The 19,587-nt window shown below is 46.0% G+C and overlaps 1 protein-coding gene across 2 annotated transcripts in view; it reads left to right on the top strand.

The window, feature by feature from the left end:
• Positions 1 to 1,668: 1,668 nt before the first annotated feature.
• LOC309566457 (L-allo-threonine aldolase-like) overlaps positions 1,669 to 19,587 on the top strand; it is a 30,744-nt gene continuing 12,825 nt past the window's right edge. The window contains exons 1-3 of one of the 2 annotated variants that reach the window (XM_082271604.1): positions 1,669 to 1,838; positions 5,706 to 5,964; positions 7,820 to 7,903. In XM_082271604.1, the coding sequence (XP_082127730.1) occupies positions 1,794 to 1,838; positions 5,706 to 5,964; positions 7,820 to 7,903 (388 nt within the window). In that variant the 5' untranslated portion in view covers positions 1,669 to 1,793. Of the gene's footprint in view, positions 1,843 to 5,705; positions 5,965 to 7,819; positions 7,904 to 19,587 lie in introns of both variants that reach the window. The other variant, XM_082271605.1, reaches the window with a different exon arrangement.

Here is a 19,587-nt window from a genome sequence, read left to right on the forward strand (position 1 = left end):
TAAGGTCGATGATCTCCCGCCATTAAAGCGGTAATATACCGGTTTTTGTGACTTTTAACTACAGGTAAGCCTATATACTCACAGCGCCGGAGCCGCCGAACCCGGAAGAGACGCCGAGGGATCATGTCAGCTACCACAGCGGTGTCTGGGGGTCTGTGTCGGGGCTTCATTCTAAGGTAAGTATTTCATAATGAGCTAGTATGCGAATTTAGCCTTTGTCTTGCAGAGTTTTTTTTATTATTTTTAGTATACTACCGCTTTATTAGTAAAAAAAAAAAATATTCTATAATTTGTAGACGCTACAACTTTTGCGCAAACCAATCAATATGGGCTTATTATTTAGAATTTTTTTTTTTTTTTTTTTTTTTACCAGTTATATGTAGCAGAATACATATTTGCCTAAATTTATGAAGAAATTATTTTTTTAATTTTTTTGTTTTTATTTATAGTTTTTTGTTTATAGCGGGGAAAAAAAACAAAAAACACAGAAGTGATCAAATACCACCAAAAGAAAGTTCTATTTGTGGGGGGGGGGGAGGACATCAATTTTATTTGGGTACAGCGTCGCGCGACCACACAGTTGTCAGTTAAAGTAACGCAGTGCCGTGTCACAAAGAAGTGTCAGTTAGAGTCGGAATGTCCGTCACAATATCGCAGTCCCACTATAAGTCGCTGATCGCCCGCCATTAATAGTAAAAAAAAAAAAATATCTTATAATTTGTAGACACTACAATTTTTGAGCAAACCAATCAATATACTCTTATTATTTTGCTTCTTTTTTTTTTTTACCAGTTATGTGTAGCAGAATACATATTTGCCAAAATTTATGAAGAAATTATTTTTTTTAATTTTTTTTTTACTTATAATTTTTATAGCAGAAAAAAAAAAACAAACAAACACAGAAGTGACCAAATACCACCAAAAGAAAGCTCTATTTGTTGGGGGAAAGAACATCAATTTTATTTGGGTACAGCATCGCACGACCGCTCAGTTGTCAGTTAAAGTAACGCAGTGCCAAATCGCAAAAAATGGGCTGGTCATGAAGGGGGGGGGGGGGGTAAATCTTCCCGATTGAAGTGGTTAAAGTCTATGTGCACAAGTCGGATAGAAGTCGCCTTGAAGTAGTACAGGAACCTTTTCTAAGGTTGGAGCGACTTCAGTTGTGCTATATAAGACAACGCTCAATGACTAACATGGGATTTCACATCATGCGATTTGGGGTCTCACAAGGATCCCAAGTCGCAGCAGTGTGAACCAAGCCTTAGTTACACCAAAGGGATTGAACAAAAAAATGACTTTATTGTCTGCCAGTAAAAGTAGCAGCGCATCCCGTAAAAGTAGATGACACGGCGCTGAGTCCCGGCAACATCTGCACCGTTTTATTAGGACGGTTATATTTAGACTGAGGATTCGATTTAGCTGCAGCCCGGCTTCACCCCCCCTTCCCCTCCTCCTGTCCTGCTTCACCCCCCCCTTCCCTCCTCCAGTCCTGCTTCACCCCCCTTCCCCTCCTCCAGTCCTGCTTTGCCCCCCCTTCCCCTCCTCCAGTCCTGCTTCGCCCCCCCTTCCCCTCCTCCAGTCCTGCTTCACCCCCCTTCCCCTCCTCCAGTCCTGCTTCACCCCCCTTCCCCTCTTCCAGTCCTGCTTCGCCCCCACCCCTCCTTCTCCTCCTGGACTTCTAGCAGTTCAGGTCACCCCTGTGCATGCTGGGAAATGGTTAAAAGTCCTTAGCAGCCCACAATGCACTGCGGCTCACAGCGTTCAAATTCCAGGTTTTCCTGTTTTTGTGTCAAATGTCAGCAGGACTGAGAAGAGCTGCGGCAGAGGGGCGACACTGTGTAGGTGACGCTGGGAACTATACATGAGATTTATTTATTTTATATATTTGTTCTATTTTATTATTTAAGATTATTTTATATATACATTTTAGTATGTTACAATATTTCATAGGTTTTCACCAGAAGAAAGTAGCAGGTCGGCGCAATTTCAGGTGTTAAAAGACATCTGTGCAGCTTCATGCAAGGATGTCTATTGAAGTCGCACCTGAAATCGGCAAAAGTAGTGCAGGAACTACTTTTGCAAATCGTTGCAGCAGCGCAAAGTCGACGTCGCACTGGTTGGAACGATGCCATTGCTGACAAATCGCTTCAATGTGAACGAGGGCTTAGGGTCCTTTCACACGGGCTTTCCTCCTGGCGGATTCTGTGTTGCTCAACGGGGATCGATCCGCCGATCCCCCGCTGAGCAGGCGGGTGACAGGTCCATCTCCGCTCTGTGTGCAGAGACGGAGCTGTCCGATCCCTGCTGTCCTCTATGGGGAGATCGGATGAGAATGGACCGCCTGTCCACTCTCATCCGATCCCATCCTCCAGACGGATGGAAAATAGGGTTACCATCCGTCCGGATTTCACCGACAGGATCAGAATCGGATAGCAGCGGGTGTCAGCAGAGATGCCTCCGCTGACATCCGCTGCTCCATAGGGATGCATGGAGGATCCGATCCTGAAAAACTGACAGGCGGATCGGATCGCCCGTGTGAAAGGGGCCAAAGTGTCAAAGCCTAATTAAACAAGCTGAAGTTAGAAGGCGATTGGTTACTATGCACACCTGCACCAGATTCTGAGTGCTCCAGTTTTGGTAAAGTGTGTGGTATCAGTGCGTTGTATCAGTGCATCATATCATGAATCATAACAATGTGTTGTAACAATGGATTGTATCCATGCATTGTATCAATGCATCATATCACTGTGTTGTATCAGTGCATTATAACAATGGATTGTATCAGTGCATTGTATTACTGTGTTGTATCAGTGCATTATAACAATGGATCATATCAGTGCATTGTATCAATGCGCCATTTCAGTGTTTTGTAACAATAGGTCATATCATTGAGTAGTATCAATGTGCCGTAATCAGTGAGTTGTATCAAAGCATCATATCACTGCGTTGTATCAGTGCATTGTAACATTGGGTTGCATCGAATCAATACATTGTATCAGTGCATTATAACAATGGGCCATATCCGTGTGTTGTATGAATGCGCTGCATCCGTGCATTGTAACAATGGGTCCATAGGCGTGTGCACAGGGTGTACCAGGTGTGCCTGGGCACACCTTAATCACCCTGTTCTGTGCAGATTCCCCCTGCTGCTTGGCTGCAGAGAAAGGGACTGGGGAATCTCGGCTTCCAGTCCCTTTCTCTGTCTCAAAAATGAGACATCAGGGGTCTGTTTAGACCTCTGATATTTTACCAAAGCCCCCCACCCCCGATAGGGCTCTTAAAAAAAAATATAAAAAAATTATTGTAAAAAAAATAAATAATAATATTAATAAAAATAAACTACTGACATTGGAGAATAAATCAGCCCTGTTTTCAGTATCAGATCCTCATCCCTACTCAGGGCCATCTTTAATATTGACTGGACTCTGGGCAAATCTTTTCTTAGGCCCTCCAAAATCCATGTATTACCTATTTGCAGGCAGTGAGGGCTCAAGGGGCAGCTGCTTTGGGCCCCACAACAATGACTGGGCCCAGGGCAGTTGCCCCTCTTGCCCTGTGTTAAAGACGGCCCTGTCCCTACTAATTGGGAAATAGAAGAATTCTGTTGACCTCCTGGGCCTAGCAACCAGGTAAAGTCCTAAAGCAATGGGACTATATATCGGACCCGATACCGTCAGTAAAGGAGGTAAGCAGAAAATTGAAAACATATACAGTAAACCCCCCTCCATTGCGGGGGTTACGTTCCGGACCCAGCCGCGAAAAGTGAAATTCCGCGAAATAGAAAAACCCTATTAAAATGCATTGTAGGCATGATTTTTTTACTGTCACTGTACGTGTAAAAGCATTTTAAGGTCTTTAAACACACTTTTAAAACAATAGAAACTCATTTAAACACATAAAAGATACTTAGAGACAGAGCAAGAGCTATGGAAAACACAAAAATATTTCATTTTTAATGATTTATATAGTAAAATAACATTACAAAAAAAAACGCGAATTACCGGGACCGCAAAAACTGAACCGCGATGTAGCGGGGGATTACTGTATCCTTTATTACAAATATCATAAAATACATCTTGTAGCAAAACTTAGCAGCACAATATTATTAGCAGCATGACATAACATAGGTGAGTGATAATGATATGAGTTGCCCATTCGATGCATTTTGCAAATTCATTGCTTCATCAGGAAATTTTGGTAACACCATTCACCTAAAAGCAGGCTATAATTAACAAAGCCATAGTGAAAAACAGAAAAAGAAACAAAAAAAGAGCAGAAGAATTACATACAATAATATGTCAATCGGATATTAAAGATTTGACATCAAAACATCAAATGCATATAGCATATGAGGCAGAGGCGTAACTAGAACCTTCAGGGCCCCGGTGCAAGAAACCATGAAGGGCCCCCCGGACTCCTCGCCGGGGCCCTTCCCTTCAAGCCTGAGGCTCTTCCCACTGATCATGGGGCCCTTTACTCTCATTGCAGGGCCCTTGATTACGGTCCCGCAGCGGGACCCTTTCACAAGTTCTGCAGTGGGCCCCCTTTCTGCCATCTTGGGGCCTCCCCACGGTGGTGGAATGCCAGTGTCAGTAGTTTTTATTTTTTGGTATTTTAATTGTATTATTTTTTATCATTTTTATTTCATTTTTTTACAATGTCACTGACTATGACTCTGTCCATTCAGAAAAGGAAGGAGCTGGTAAATTGCATATTTACCGACCCCTTCCTGGTTCTCTATTGTGACACATCCCCTGCAGCAGCCGGCAGCAGAGGGGAGGGAGCACAGTGGAGGGGGGGACCAGGGGAGCACACAGGGACCCAGAGACAGCAGAACACAAGTGAACTGGATAGGAGGAGTGGGGGGGGGGGGGGGGGCAGCATACAGGGGAACCAATCTCCTCCGTTTTCTCCTGCAGCTACAGGTGGAAAAAGGAGGACAGTGATTTCTCTACATGCTGCCCCCACCGCCCCTCCTATCCAGGTGTACAGGGGAGCCACACAGGCCCCCTTGGTCGTGGGGCCCAGTTGCAATTGCAACCCCTGCTACCCCTGTAGTTACACCCCTGATATGAGGGCATGCTTACCATACTTCAATTGTGTAATCACATTATTCGTTAGCTCGACAAGGGGTACTACTGACTACTGACATTGGTATAAGTAGTTCATTTTTATATTTTTTTTTAAAATTTATATTCTATTTAATATTATTATTAATTATTTATTTTTATTTTTTATTTCTCCCCTACTGATACTGTCCACTTTTCTACTGACGCCAATGCCCTACTGACATTGTCCACTCCTCTACTGACACACTGTGCTATATATATATATATATATATATATATATATATATATACTGTATAAGGTGTGTATGTGTTTGAGCTATGTTGTGCACACCCTAATGCAATAGGCTGCGCACACCTATGAATGGGTTGTATCAGTTTGTTTTAACAATGGTTTGTATCAGTGCATCATATCACTGTGTTGTCACAATGTGTTGTATCAGTCCATAGTGTCAGTGCATCGTAAAGCGCTGCGTAAACTGCTGGCGCTATATACAGTAAATCCTGTATAATAATAATCAGTGCGTTCTATCAGTGTGTTGTCAGTGCATCATATCAGTGCATTGTATCAGTGTTGCTCACATCCTATGAATGATTGCAGAACCGGAAAGACTTGAGATGATTTGTTTTTTCTTGTAGCTTGGACGAATCTTGGGTTTCCGCGCTCCGCAGTGGAGAAGACTTGCGCCAACCTCCACCTCCGCTCTGCCGCCCCGCCCAGTGCCAGCCACATCTCTCCGCACCATGTACACCACCAGAACGGAGCAGGGAGGTGGCGAGGCCGCTGTGGTGGACCTCCGCAGTGACACCGTGACCAAGCCGTGCGCCGAGATGAGAAGAGCGATGGCGGAGGCGGAAGTCGGGGACGACATCTATGGAGAAGATCCCACTGTGAACGGTGAGTGAATAAATATTAATTACCGCCCCCGAAGAATCAATATTCTAAAATGTCGTCAATTCAAATGTACTGAACTTTATTATTTCATGAGAGCGGCATGGCGGACAATTCATAAGAGCTGGGAGAAAGCCAAGCATATGATTGGATGGGGTGTCCACATGTGTGAGTGAGCATGCGCAGTCACAATCTAAAAACCAATCTAGCTGATTGTACACCGATTTTCAATATGTACTGCGCACTCCTGCTGTTGTATTCCAATATGGCGGGGTCTCCAAACATTTCAGTATGAGGGCCACGTTGTGGGTTTTACAAATATTCACGGGCTGTAAAAATCTGGTTTATTATACAAGTCTACCCTTATATTAGGGAGGGTCTATCCGAGCTTCCCCTAGGATCCAAGAGGGCTCATGAGATCCAGGAGAGCCCATCTGAGTCCCCGCCCTTCGGATCCAAGATGGCCCATCCAGTCCCCCCTTAGATCCAAGAGAGTCCATCAGAGACCCCCCCTCCCAGATCCAGTATGGCCCATCAAGTCCCCCCTTAGATCTAAGAGAGACCATCAGAGTCCCGCCCCAGATTCAAAATGACCCATTGAGTCCCCCTTAGATCCAGGAGGGCCTATCAGAGTCCTATCTTAGAGCCAGATGGGCCTATCAGGGTCCCCCCTTAGATCCAGGAGCACCAATCAGAGTCCCCCCCCCCTAGAGAGCCCATCAGAGTCCCCCCCATAGATCCAGGAGGGCTCATCAGAGTTCCTTCTTTGATCCAGGATGGCCCATCGAGTCCCCCCCTTAGATCTAAGCGAGTCCATTAGGCTCCCCTTTAGATCCAATAGGGTCCATCAGAGTCCCCACTTAGATCTAAGAGAGCCCATCAGAGTCCCCCCTTAGATCCAGGAGGGTCCATTAAAGTCACCCCCCCCCTAGATCCAGGAGGGCTCATCAGAGTCCCTACTTAAATCCAGGATGGCCCATCGAGTCCCCCCTTAAATCTAAGCAGGTCCATCAGGCTCCCCTTTAGATCAAATAGGGTCCAGCAGAGTGCCCCCCTTAGATCCAAGAGATAGCCAATTAGTGCCCCCCCCCCCCCAGATCCAGAAGGGCTCATCAGAGTCCCTCCTTAGATCTAGGATGGCCCATCGAGTTCCCCCTTAGATCTAAGCAAGCCCATCAGGCTCCCCTTTAGATCCAATAGGGTCCAGCAGAGTCCTCCCTTAGAAAATGGAGGGCCCATCAGGGTCCCCCTTTAGATCTAATAGGGTCCCCCCTTAAATCCAGGAGGGACCATCAAGTCCCCCTTAGATCTAAGAGAGCACATCAGAGTCCTACCTTAGATTTAGATGAGCCCATCAGGGTCACCCCTTAGATCCAGGAGGACCCATCAGAGTCAGAGAGCCCATCCGATTCCCTCCTTAGATCTGAGACAGCTCTTTAGAGTCCCCCCCTAGATCCAGGATGGCCCATCATGTCCCCTTTAGATCCAGGAGGGCCCATCAGAGTCCCCCCCTTAGATCCAGGAGGGCCCATCAGAGTCCCCCCCTAAATCCAGGAGGGCCCATCAGAGTCCCCCCCCCCATAGAACTAATAAGGCCCATAAGGATCCCCCTTAAGGATGGGGGAAGGGGTATGGAGGGTCTGTGGAGGGTCTTGGCTGGCTAACTGGCAATGGATGTGCTGGAAATACATAGATCACTGCCATCCAGCTGGGGGATTTTCACAGACAGTTGCTGAGGGCTGGATGTGACTCACATGTGATAGTTTGGAGACCCCTCCTATATGGTATGAATGGTGTGACACCATAAAGGACATCCAGGTCTGTTATCAGAGAAATAATAATATACATTTATTTCTTCCAGAGATTCAGCGCTACGCCGCCCAACTGTTCGGAATGCAGGACTCTCTCTTTGTGTGCACCGGCACAATGGGTAATTTGATTGCAGGTAAGTGTCCCTGTCATTGGGTATCTTCAGGGCTGGCCCAAGACATTGTGCTGCCTGGGTCCAAGAATGAAATGCTGCCCCATCCCCCACAACAAAAAAAATAAAACCACGCCCACCAAAAGGCCCCCACATCCATGTTTTTATATCATAATTAAAACTAAAATTAAATTTATCAGGAAGTCAGATTTACATGCAACAGCACCTTGTCTATATGCAAAATTATATGACATACCACCATGTTACCACTCCCCCATCTTGGTGCCCTAGGGCATCCATGGGTGCAGTGTGTGTCAGCACAGTGGGGCCACGTTGCACTTATTGATATGCCACTGGGATAGGGCAGTATAGGGGTGGGCTAGGGCAGCAGAGGGGCAGGCTAGGGCAGCATAGGGGTGGGCTAGGGCAGCAGAGGGGCGGGCTAGGGCAGCAGAGGGGCAGGCTGGGGCAGCACAGGGGCAGGCTAGGGCAGCATAGGGGCAGGCTAGGACAGTACAGGGGTGGGCTAGGGCAGCATAAGGGCAGGCTAGGACAGTACAGGGGTGGGCTAGGGCAGCACAGGGGCAGACTAGGCAGTACAGGCGGGGGCTAGGGCAGTAGAGGGGCAGGCTAGGGCAGCAGAGGGGCAGGCTGGGGCAGCACAGGGGCAGGCTAGGGCAGCATAGGGGCAGGCTAGGACAGTACAGGGGTGGGCTAGGGCAGCATAGGGGCAGGCTAGGACAGTACAGGGGTGGGCTAGGGCAGCACAGGGGCAGACTAGGCAGTACAGGCGGGGGCTAGGGCAGTAGAGGGGAAGGCTAGGGCAGTACAGGGGCGGGCTAGGGCAGAACAGGGGCGGGCTAGGGCAGAACAGGGGTGGGCTAGGGCAGTACAAGGGTGGGCTAGAGCAGTACAAGGGTGGGCTAGGGCAGTACAGGGGTGGGCTAGGGCAGTACAGGGGTGGGCTAGGGCAGTATAGTGCCAAGCTAGGGGCTGTATAGTGATTTTTGAGCATGACAGGTTATGCAACATTTGGCCATCCAGCAGATCAGAAGCCACTACTAGAAAAAATGATGGACAACCTTTGTGTCCGGTCACACAGAACTAACTTCTATTACCTCTGTTGCTCTCTCCCAGTGCTCCCACAGTCTTCAGTGCCTAGCCTATGCATGCATCAGAGCAGAAGAAGGCAGCCAGACATGAGAGGCTTGGGGGCTAAGAATATGCAATGCTTAATACATACTGGATGGAGTAGAACTGGGCAGGGGCGTAACTACAGGGGTTGCAGGGTTTGCGATTGCTACCGGGCCCCATGCTCCAGGGGGCCCAGTAGCAAACCAGTGGGTGAACTTCCAGGATTGCAAAAGTCACACTTGCGACCGGGCCCTGGCATTGCACCACTGTGGGGAGGCCCAAAGATTGCAGGAAGGGAGCCCACTGCAGAACTTGTGAAAGGATCCTGCTGCGGGACCGTAATAAAAGGCCATGCAACGAGAGTAAAGAGCCCCAGGATTAGTGGGAAGAGCCCTGGGCTTGAAGGGAAGGGCCCCGGCCAGGGATCTGGGGGGGCCCTTCATGGTTTCTTGCATCGGGGCCCTGAAGGCTCTAGTTACGCCTCTGGAACTGGGGGATTCCATAGCAGAGAAGGATCTGGGTGTTCTGGTAGATCACAAGCTTAATAATAGCATGCAATGCCAAGCTACTGTTTCCAAAGTAAGCAAAGTCCTTTCTTGTATTAACAGAGGCATGGACTGCAGAGAGAGAGATATCATTTTGCCCCTGTACAGATCATTAGTAAGACCTCATCTGGAATATGCAGTTCAGTTTTGGGAACCGGTTCTCAAAAAGGATATCGGGGAACTGGAGAAAGTGCAGAGAAGGGCAACCAAACTGATAAGAGGGATGGAGAACCTCAGCTATGAGGAAAGATTAGAGGAACTGAATTTATTCTCTCTTGAGAAGAGAAGATTAAGCGGGGATATGATATCTGTAACTCTATGCATCCCCTTCTCCAGTTCTACCCAATAGAAATGCAAGCCTCACAAGCTGCGCCCGAACATTGGCTGCTGGGAGCTCTTCATGTGTGCTCAGGTGTTTAACAGCCGGTGTTAGACTGTGTGTGAGCACCCTCGCGCCCGGCAAGTATGAGTATGTGTGTTGAAATCAGTAGTGCGGCCTTTTTTTACAGGGGCAGCAGAGCGGCCGCCCCTGGATGACACACAAAACTGCTGGAAAAAAAGTCGTCTCCCCTCTCAAAGTTCTGCCTGGATCCAATGGACCCAGTGGGACCCATAGTAGGGCTGGCCCTGGGTGTTATGGATGATATGTTTCTTTAAATGCAACTCTATGGTGCATCTCTGTTGTACTACTTCCTGTGTTGTGTTTCCTTTTCCTGTTGGTTTTACTTCAGTAAAGCATGGCTTCTGTACAGTAATGGCTTGTGCTGTCTCCTTCCATATATCACATCAAACATGGTGTCAGAAGATTTCTGGATCCATACTCCTTCTACACATTTGATGCTGAGAGCCTGCTAGCCTTGATGTGAGTGTTCTTAGACCTGATTGTGCTTTCTAACACTTGCAGTCCTGTCCTGGATACTGAGTATTTGCAGCAAGGAGAACAGCATCATGGCAGCTAACAGCATTCCACTGCCTGAGACAATGAGGGTGAGTGGAGATGTCAGCAGTAACTGGGACAATTTCAGGGCTGAATTTGAGGACTACTCCCTAGCCACAGGGATGAATGAGAAGCCTGCAGCAGTGCAAGCAGCCACACTGAGGAGGGTGATGGGCAGTGAATGCCTCCATGTGTACAAGCATAATCTGAACCTCACAGAGGAGGAAAAGAGTGACACCAAAACTATTCTGAATGCATTGGAAGCTTTCTTCAGACCCTCTAGAAATGTAATTTATGAAAGATATATATTTGGCTGCTGTGAGCAAGAAGACTGTGAATCAATAGACAGGTTTGTCACACGGCTAAGAGAAAAAGCTGCAAGCTGTGAGTATGGCTCTCTGAGAGATGAACTTATTCGTGATAAAATAGTTTTGGGTATCACCAGTGAAAGCACACGTCGCCACCTGCTGAGGAAACATGATTTAGATCTACATACAGCAATTGAGATATGTCGCACTGCAGAAATTACTGACAAACATATGAAAGCTATGGAGCAGGATAAACTGGTTGACAATATCCATGCAGCCTCTAAACAACAGCAAAACTTCAGAAACCACCAGCATAAGTTTCAGCACAAGGGTCACCTACACAACTCACCTGGGAGGAAGCCTGCATCATGCAAGTATTGCGGCAATGTGCATGTACAAAAGAAAGAAAAGTGTCCTGCATATGGGAAAATTTGTACTGCATGTGGTAAACCAAATCACTTTGCAAGGGTGTGTCTCTCCAGTAAAATGGAAGCAAGGAAGCTGCACATAATTGAGCAAATATCCGATCCGGAGGACGCACACCTGCTTAGCACTGATATGGTTTACTCCTCAGAATGCATTGGTGCTGTAAACACAAAGGGCAAAAAATGGTTTGTAAACCTCAGATTAAACAATATAATCCAACCATGCCAGCTGGACTCGGGTGCAACGTGTGATGTCATGAGTATAAAGGACAAAATGAAACTGGCACCCAGAACACCCCTTCAGCCTAGTAGCACCAAACTAAAATTGTATTCAGGGGAACTAATGGAATCATTGGGGCTATTCCAAACAGAATGCAGCATACGTGATTGTATACACAAACTGAACTTTGAGATTGTAGACGCGGATCAGCAACCTCTATTATCGGGTTCAACATGTGAGCGCCTTGGACTGATGCTGTTCACCATTCCTGCTGAGCTACATAATGTGGATAAGCAGCCTGCAAAATCTCTGACTAGGCCACTGACAAAACAGCAAATTCTTCACGCCTACAGTGATGTGTTTGAGGGCCCGATAGTCTCTGTTCCAGGAGAGGTTCGTTTTGAACTGGATCCTACCATTCAACCTGTACAATGTGCCCCTCGCAATGTGCCTATCGCCATTAAGCCACAGGTTAAAGCTCAACTAGATAAATATGAAGCTGAAGGACATCTAACTTCAGTATCAGAGCCTACAGATTGGATCAGTAACATGGTCGTTATCAGAAAGCCTGAGAAGATCAGAATATGCATTGATCCCAAGTTTCTGAATATGGCCCTGAAACGGTCACACTACTTAATGCCAACGCTCGATGATATTTTGCACAAACTTCCTAAAGCGCGTGTCTTCACACTTGTTGATGCTAGAGATGCCTTTTTGCAGTGCAAACTGGATGAAAGGAGTAGCTACATGACCACGTTCTGGACTCCTTGGGGCAGAAAGAGATGGCTCAAACTACCATTTGGAGTCTCTGTAGCACCTGAGGTATACCAGCGAAAGCAGCATGAACTATTAGGTGGTCTTCATGGAATTGAGCCAATAGCTGATGACATTCTTATAGTTGGCTGCGGTAATACTGATAAGGAGGCTGAGCATGACCATGATGAAAAGTTAATAGCGCTACTGGATCGTTGTCGGCAGGTGATGCTGAGGCTTAGTGTAAAGAAATTGCAGTTCAAGGTGGGAGAAGTTCGTTTCCATGGACATATCCTGTCTTCACAAGGCTTAAAAGCTGACCCGGATAAGATTAAAGCCATTGTGGACATGCCACTGCCTGCTGATGCCAAAGCGGTACAGAGATTTATTGGCTTTGTTACATACCTGGCAAAATTCCTCCCACACTTATCTGAGGTGTGTGAGCCATTACGACGACTTCTGGACAAAGATGCAGTTTGGCACTGGCTTCCCAAGCATGACCAGGCAGTAGAGGACATAAAACGCTTGGTCACCTCTGCCCCAGTGTTAAAATACTATGATGTCACAAAGCCTGTTACGATACAAAGTGACTCCAGTAAAAATGGTCTAGGTTGTTGCCTTTTGCAGAAAGGTCAACCAGTTGCATATGCATCCAGAGCTCTTTCATCAGCTGAGCAAAATTATGCTCAAATTGAGAAGGAATGTTTAAGCATTGTATTTGCTTGCCAGCGTTTCCATCATTATCTTTATGGAAGGGATTCAATTACAGCTGAAACTGATCACAAACCTCTGATAACCATATTCAAAAAGCCCCTTTTGTGTGCTCCCAAGCGTTTGCAGAGCATGATGCTTACATTGCAGCATTACAACCTCAATGTTGTCTACAAGCCAGGATGTGATATGTATATCAGCGATACCCTGAGCAGAGCTACGTCAGATGATGTGGCACCTGGAGGTGAGCATGAGCATCGTACAATTTGTCTGCTGCAACGGGAACAAAATTTCTTTGCTGATATCAATCAAGCGGACTATCTTAATGTCACAGATCAGCGATTACATCAACTCATACAGCACACTGACAGTGATGCAACTTTACAAGCTTTGAAGTCTATTGTTTTGAGTGGGTGGCCGGATGTAAAAGAGGCAGTACCTGGAATTGTAAGGGAATATTGGTCCTTTAGAGATGAGATCAGCATACAAAATGGTATCTTGTACAAAGGTCCAAGAGTCATCGTGCCAAAGTCACTGAGAGCAGAAATGTTATTGCGCATACACTCCAGCCATATTGGTGGTGAAGCATGCTATCGACAAGCTCGTGATACCCTTTACTGGCCCAACATGCATGGTGAGATCAAAGACTTTGTCAGTAATTGTCCCACCTGCAATGAATATGCCCACTTACAACAAAAAGAAACCATGATGTCACATGAGATACCTACACGTCCGTGGCAGATTATCAGTATGGACTTATTCAACTACGCAGGCAAGGAATACCTGCTATTAGTTGATCATTATTCAGACTTCTGGGAAATAGACCTTCTTCCCGACTTATCCACGGAATCTACAATTAAGAGGTGCAAGGCACAGTTTGCACGTCATGGCCAACCAGATACAGTGATCTCCGACAATGGCCCTCAATTTGCAAGCCTACAATTCAGAAAATTTGCTACTGAATGGGAGTTTGAGCATGTTACCTCCTCACCCCGTCATCCACAGGCTAATGGCAAAGCAGAATCAGCTGTAAAGATTGTTAAAAATTTATGCAAGAAAGCACAAAGTGATGGTAAAGACCCATGGAAAGCCATTTTACATTGGAGAAACACTCCAACTGAAGGCATGGATAGTAGTCCGGCACAAAGACTTATGTCAAGGAGATTGAAGACCTCCTTACCAGTAGCAAATAGGCTGCTTGAACCCGCTGTCATACAAGGTGTCCCAGAAAAATTAAGGATTAAGAGACAAGTGTCTAAGGCACGATATGACACGTCGGCCAGAGATTTGCCAGAATTGAATCTGGGGGAACGAATCCGTATGAAGCCATTGCCTGGCGATCGTACAGGCCGTTGGAGAATAGGTACTTGTCTGCAAAAGGTGGCACCACGCTCCTATCTTGTGGACGTTGACGGTACTCGTTATCGCCGCAATCGAGTGGATTTGAGAGTGGCAGAGCAGCCTGAATCTCAGTATCCCGTTGGTAGTTCAGACTCACCCATTGACAGTGAGGAGTGTACAGAGGCACAGCCTCATACCAGCGGCAATGACAGTTCTGGGCAAGCAAGTATGCCTGACGACCGTCAAGCGCAGAGCATACCAGTACCTGATGAGAGAAGCCCAGTAAATTCAGAGAGGGCTAAAGGAATCCTTGCACAAGGGCCAGTCTTCACCCGTAGTGGTAGATGTTCAAAACCACCTATGAGACTTAACCTATAGAATGTGTTATTACTGTGTCTCTATCGAATTTCACATGTTCATTTATTAATACTAAAAGGGGGAGATGTTATGGATGATATGTTTCTTTAAATGCAACTCTATGGTGCATCTCTGTTGTACTACTTCCTGTGTTGTGTTTCCTTTTCCTGTTGGTTTTACTTCAGTAAAGCATGGCTTCTGTACAGTAATGGCTTGTGCTGTCTCCTTCCATATATCACATCAAACACTGGGTATCTTATACAGACTCAAATATCAGGTTACTGCATTAGAAGTCTGTGTGCTTCCTGGCAGACAACTATTAGAATGCTGCAGCTGGAAGATGTAGAGAGGCAAGAGCAAATCCCAACTAATACTGGACTTCTTCCGGACCGCCCGCTGCAGATATACTGCGGCAGGCAGCCCCTCCTGCGCTAAACGACGTAACCCTACGCCGGTCGTGCGCCTGCAGCTGGGACTCCAATGCACGGGGCCGGCGGCTCCGATTGCCGCCGGCCACCCGCTGAGAGAGAAGGACGGTCGGCTGTTGTAAACACAGCTGACCGTCTTCTCTGAAATGATCACAGAGCTCCTGTGATCCTTCTATATAGAATCACAGGTCTCTATGATCTTTTCAAAAGCCCAACCCCCATACAGTTAGAAACACTCCCCTAGGCTCACATTTAACCCCTTGATCACCCACTGTGTTAACCCTTCCCTGCCAATGGCATTATTAGAGTAACAGTGCATATTTTTAGCACTGATTACTGTAGTAAAGTCACTGGTCGCCCCAAAAGTGTCAAAAATGTCAGTTAGGGGTCCGATCTGTCCGCCGCGATGTCGCAGTCCTGCTAAAAATCGCAGATCGCCGCCATTACTAGTAAAAAAAAACCAATAAAAATGACATAAATCTTTCCTGTAGTTAGTAGGTGCGTTAACTTTTGCGCAAACCAATCAAAATACGCTTATTGCGATTTTGTTTTTTACCAAAAATATGTAGCGGAAAAGAAATTGGCCTTAAATGTTAAAAAAAAAATTGATTTTTTATTTTTTTTTTGGAATGTTATATAGCAGAATGTGAAACATATTATTTTTTTTCCCCACAATTGTCGCACTTATTTGTTTATAGCGCAAAAAATAAAAATTGCAGAGGTGATCAAATACCACCAAAAGAAAGTTCTATTTGTAGGGAAAAAAAGGATATCAATTTTATTTGGGTACAGCGTCGCACGACCGCGCAATTGTCCATTAAAATAAAGCAGAATTGCCGAATCGTAAAATATGGCCTGGTCATTAAGGGGGCAAATCCTTCCGGTCCAGAAGTGGTTAAAGGAGAATTAAGTCTGAAATGGGCCCTGAGAAAGTGAGAATTTAGCTTTTTTTTTAAACAATAGATAATAGTTTTATGTCGTTTTATTTTTTATTTTTATTATGCTTACCTAAATATTGCTATTGAAAAAACACAGCAGGCATGTCGGATCCTCCACACCTAAGGTGCCAGATACAATCTAGATTGTTCATGTGTGCAGGATCCAACATGCCTGCTGTGTTTTTCCTTTCACTCATAGATGGAAGACGTGTGTAGAACTGACTTAGGCCCCTTTCACACACGGTAGTCCGTCGGCAGGACTCCGTGTTTCTCAGCGGAGGGTCGATCCACCGATCCCCCGCTGAGCAGGCGAATGCCAGCTCTGTCTCCGCGCTGTGTGCAGAGACAGAGCTGTCAGATCCCCGCTGTTCTCTTTTTTTTTTGAAAATTCTGTTTATTAACTTTAAACACATAGAAAGACAAGGCCATAAGGGGGCATACCCCGGCCAACAGACAATAACATAACCCCAGAAAAACCCACCCAAAACAACCCGCAACCACACTGCTCAGCACCCTCAATCAAGAATCATCATTGGCAAAACAACCAATACTTTGACAGGAACACATAATCCCTGTTCTCTCTCCCCATGGTCCCACCAGAGTTCAGGCCTCGTCAGGCTCAGAGTCTCGCTCGTCAACCGTGGATCTGGAATCCACCCAGACTCGCCAGACCTTTTCATATTTCTTAGGGTAATTCCTAGAGATATAAGTCGCTTTGTACAGCGGAACCACCGCATTAACCAACCCTTTCCAGAAGCCCAGAGTCGGAGAATGAGGAGATTTCCACTTGAGGACTATGGCCTTCCTGGCATAAAACAGCAATACAGTAAAACCTTGGTTTGAGAGTAACTTGGTTTAAGAGCGCTTTGCAAGACAAGCAAATTTTTTAAATAAATTTTGACTTGATATACAAGCGATGTCTTGATATACAAGTAGCGTCATGTATAAAAAAGAAGAGAGGAGCCTCTAAAGTGTAGCAATATGGTTACATTTAATGAAGGTACAACATTTAGCAACTCACATGGTTGATGATTACAACAGGCACATCTAAGTATGCAGGCATCTGGGGTAAAGCTGTCCACATAGACCATCCTCCGCACTGCCATCTTCATCACTTTCAGATCACTCTACTGCAGGCTATTCTTCCCGGTCACGATTGCAGACTGACAGTGGTAAGAGTCGGTGGTTCAGAAGATGGTCTATGTGGACAGCTTTACCCCGGATGCCTGCATACTTAGGTGTGCCTATTTTATTCATCAACCATGTGAGTTGCTAAATGTTGAACCTTCATTAACCACTTAAGCCCCGGAGGATTTGGCTGCTAAACGACCAGGGGGTATTTTGCGATTCGGCACTGCGTGACTTTAACGGACAATTGCGCGGTTGTGCGACGCTGTACCTAAACGAATTTGGCGTCCTTTTTTTCCCACAAACAGAGCTTTCTTTTGGCGGTATTTGATCACCTGTGCGATTTTTTGATCACGCGCTATAAACAAAAAAAGAACGTCAATTTTGCAAAAATAGCAATATTTTCCCCTTTTTTTTATATGAAATTCCCCCCAAAAAAATGTAAAAATCTAAATTTTTTAACATTTTCGGCCAATTTGTTTTATGCTACCTATGTTTGGTAAAAAAAATCGCAAAAAGCGTATTTTGATTGGTTTGCGCAAAATTTATTGCGTTTACTGACTAAGGGAAAGATTTTTGTCATTTTTGTTGTTTTTTTTTAACGCGTAATGGCGGCGATCTGCGATTTTTTTTGCGGTACTGCGACATTGCGGCGGACAGATCGGACCCTTGACTGACATTTTTGACACTTTTGGGGTTACCAGTGACATTTCTACAGTAATCAGTGCTATACATATGCACTGTTACTGTAAAAATACACTGGTAGTGAAGGGGTTAACTTTATTTGAGAGGGAGGGGCTGTGTGTGTCCCTAGGGGCGTGATTCTTACTGTGATTGGCTGTGGCTTCAGCTGTATGCAGAGTGATCAACGTATCTACATAGTAGAGCCGTATGATCATCAATCATACACAGGGGAAAATGACAGGCAGCTTGTTTACACAAGCTGCCTGACTTTCTCCCTCTCCCCCGCCGATCGCAGAGTGGCCGGCGGACATCGGGTCCACCGGTCACACGCGCGGGGGGGTCCGTGACCACGCGGGAGCGGGAGCGCGCCTCCAGGGGCGCGCTCGCTCCCTAGACCCTCACAAGCTAGTGACGTAGCCCTACGTCACTTTGCCTGTGAGGGGCTGACCGCCGACGTAGATCGGCGTGCGGCGGTCGGCAAGTGGTTAAATGTAACCATATTGTTACACTTAGAGGCTCCTCTCAACTCTCTTATATTCTGTAGCTCTGCTAGATTTTGCTTTTAATCCCCTTGGGAAGGCTGCATATTGTGGATGGACATTTTATGGTTACACAACCTATCACATTGCTATAATCTTTGTATATAGACTATAAACCGAAGGACTTGTGGAACGAATCATCTGAGTTTCCATTATTTCTTATGGGGAAATTCGATTTGATATAAGAGTGCTTTGGATTACAAGCATGTTTCCAGAATGAATTCTGCTCACATTCCAAGGTTTTACTGTATTCCGATAAGGGTTCTCGTCGCCCTGGCCGTCGCCAACTGGTCGACCAGGCCAAGAAGACAGACCCCCACCGTCATCGGACCCGAGATAGAAGCTAGACCGGTTACAAAACGGGTCACCTCCAACCAATAAGAAGCAATCTGCGGGCAGTCCCAGAAAATGTGAGAAAAGTCTGCAGAAGTGCACGTGCATCTCCAGCAGGAGGCCGAGACACTAGGGTAAATACGATGTAGCCATCCCCGCTGTTCTCTATGGGGGAATCAGATGAGAACGCACCGTCTGTCCGTTCTCATCCAATCCCATCCGATCCGCTGGACAGATGGAAACCCTATTTACATGTCTCCACTGACATCCGATGCCCCATAGAGATGACAGCCAATCGGCTTTTCAGCAGCATCGTTTGGTATTACAAGACAGCCGACCGTCGTCTATGGACGCCGGTACCAGGATGATTCCTCCAGCTGCAGCCATCACTCCGGTACAAGCACTTTCCCGAAATATCGGCACTATCGGCAACCAATTCCGATATATCGGGGAAAGTGCATATCGGCCCTCGATATATCGGCATTGCCGATAATCGGTCGATCCCTACCACATAGCACACATTTAATCCTTTGATTGCCCTAGATGTTTAACCCCTTCCTCGCCAGTGTCATCAGTACAGTGACCGTGCAAATTTTTAGCACTGGTCATTGTATTGGTGTCAGTGGTTCCCAAAAAGTATCGCAATCTCACTATAAGTCGCTGATCGCCGTCATTACTAGTATAAAAAAAATATATATTTAATTCCAGTATATATATATCTCATAGTTTGTAAATGCTATATAAAAAATACTGTATGTAGCAGAATACATATTGGCCTAATTTTTTCAAAATTGTCGGTCTTTTCTTGTTTAGAGCACAAAAAAAAGCAGGTGTGGGAAAACATTTTACTTGGGTACAGCCGTTGCACGACTGCACAATTGTCAGTTAAAGTAACTCAGTGCCGTATCGAAAAAAATGGCCTGGTCA

The sequence above is a fragment of the Pelophylax lessonae genome (assembly GCF_965119305.1).
Source record: "Pelophylax lessonae genome assembly, chromosome: 11".
NCBI lineage: Eukaryota > Metazoa > Chordata > Amphibia > Anura > Ranidae > Pelophylax > Pelophylax lessonae.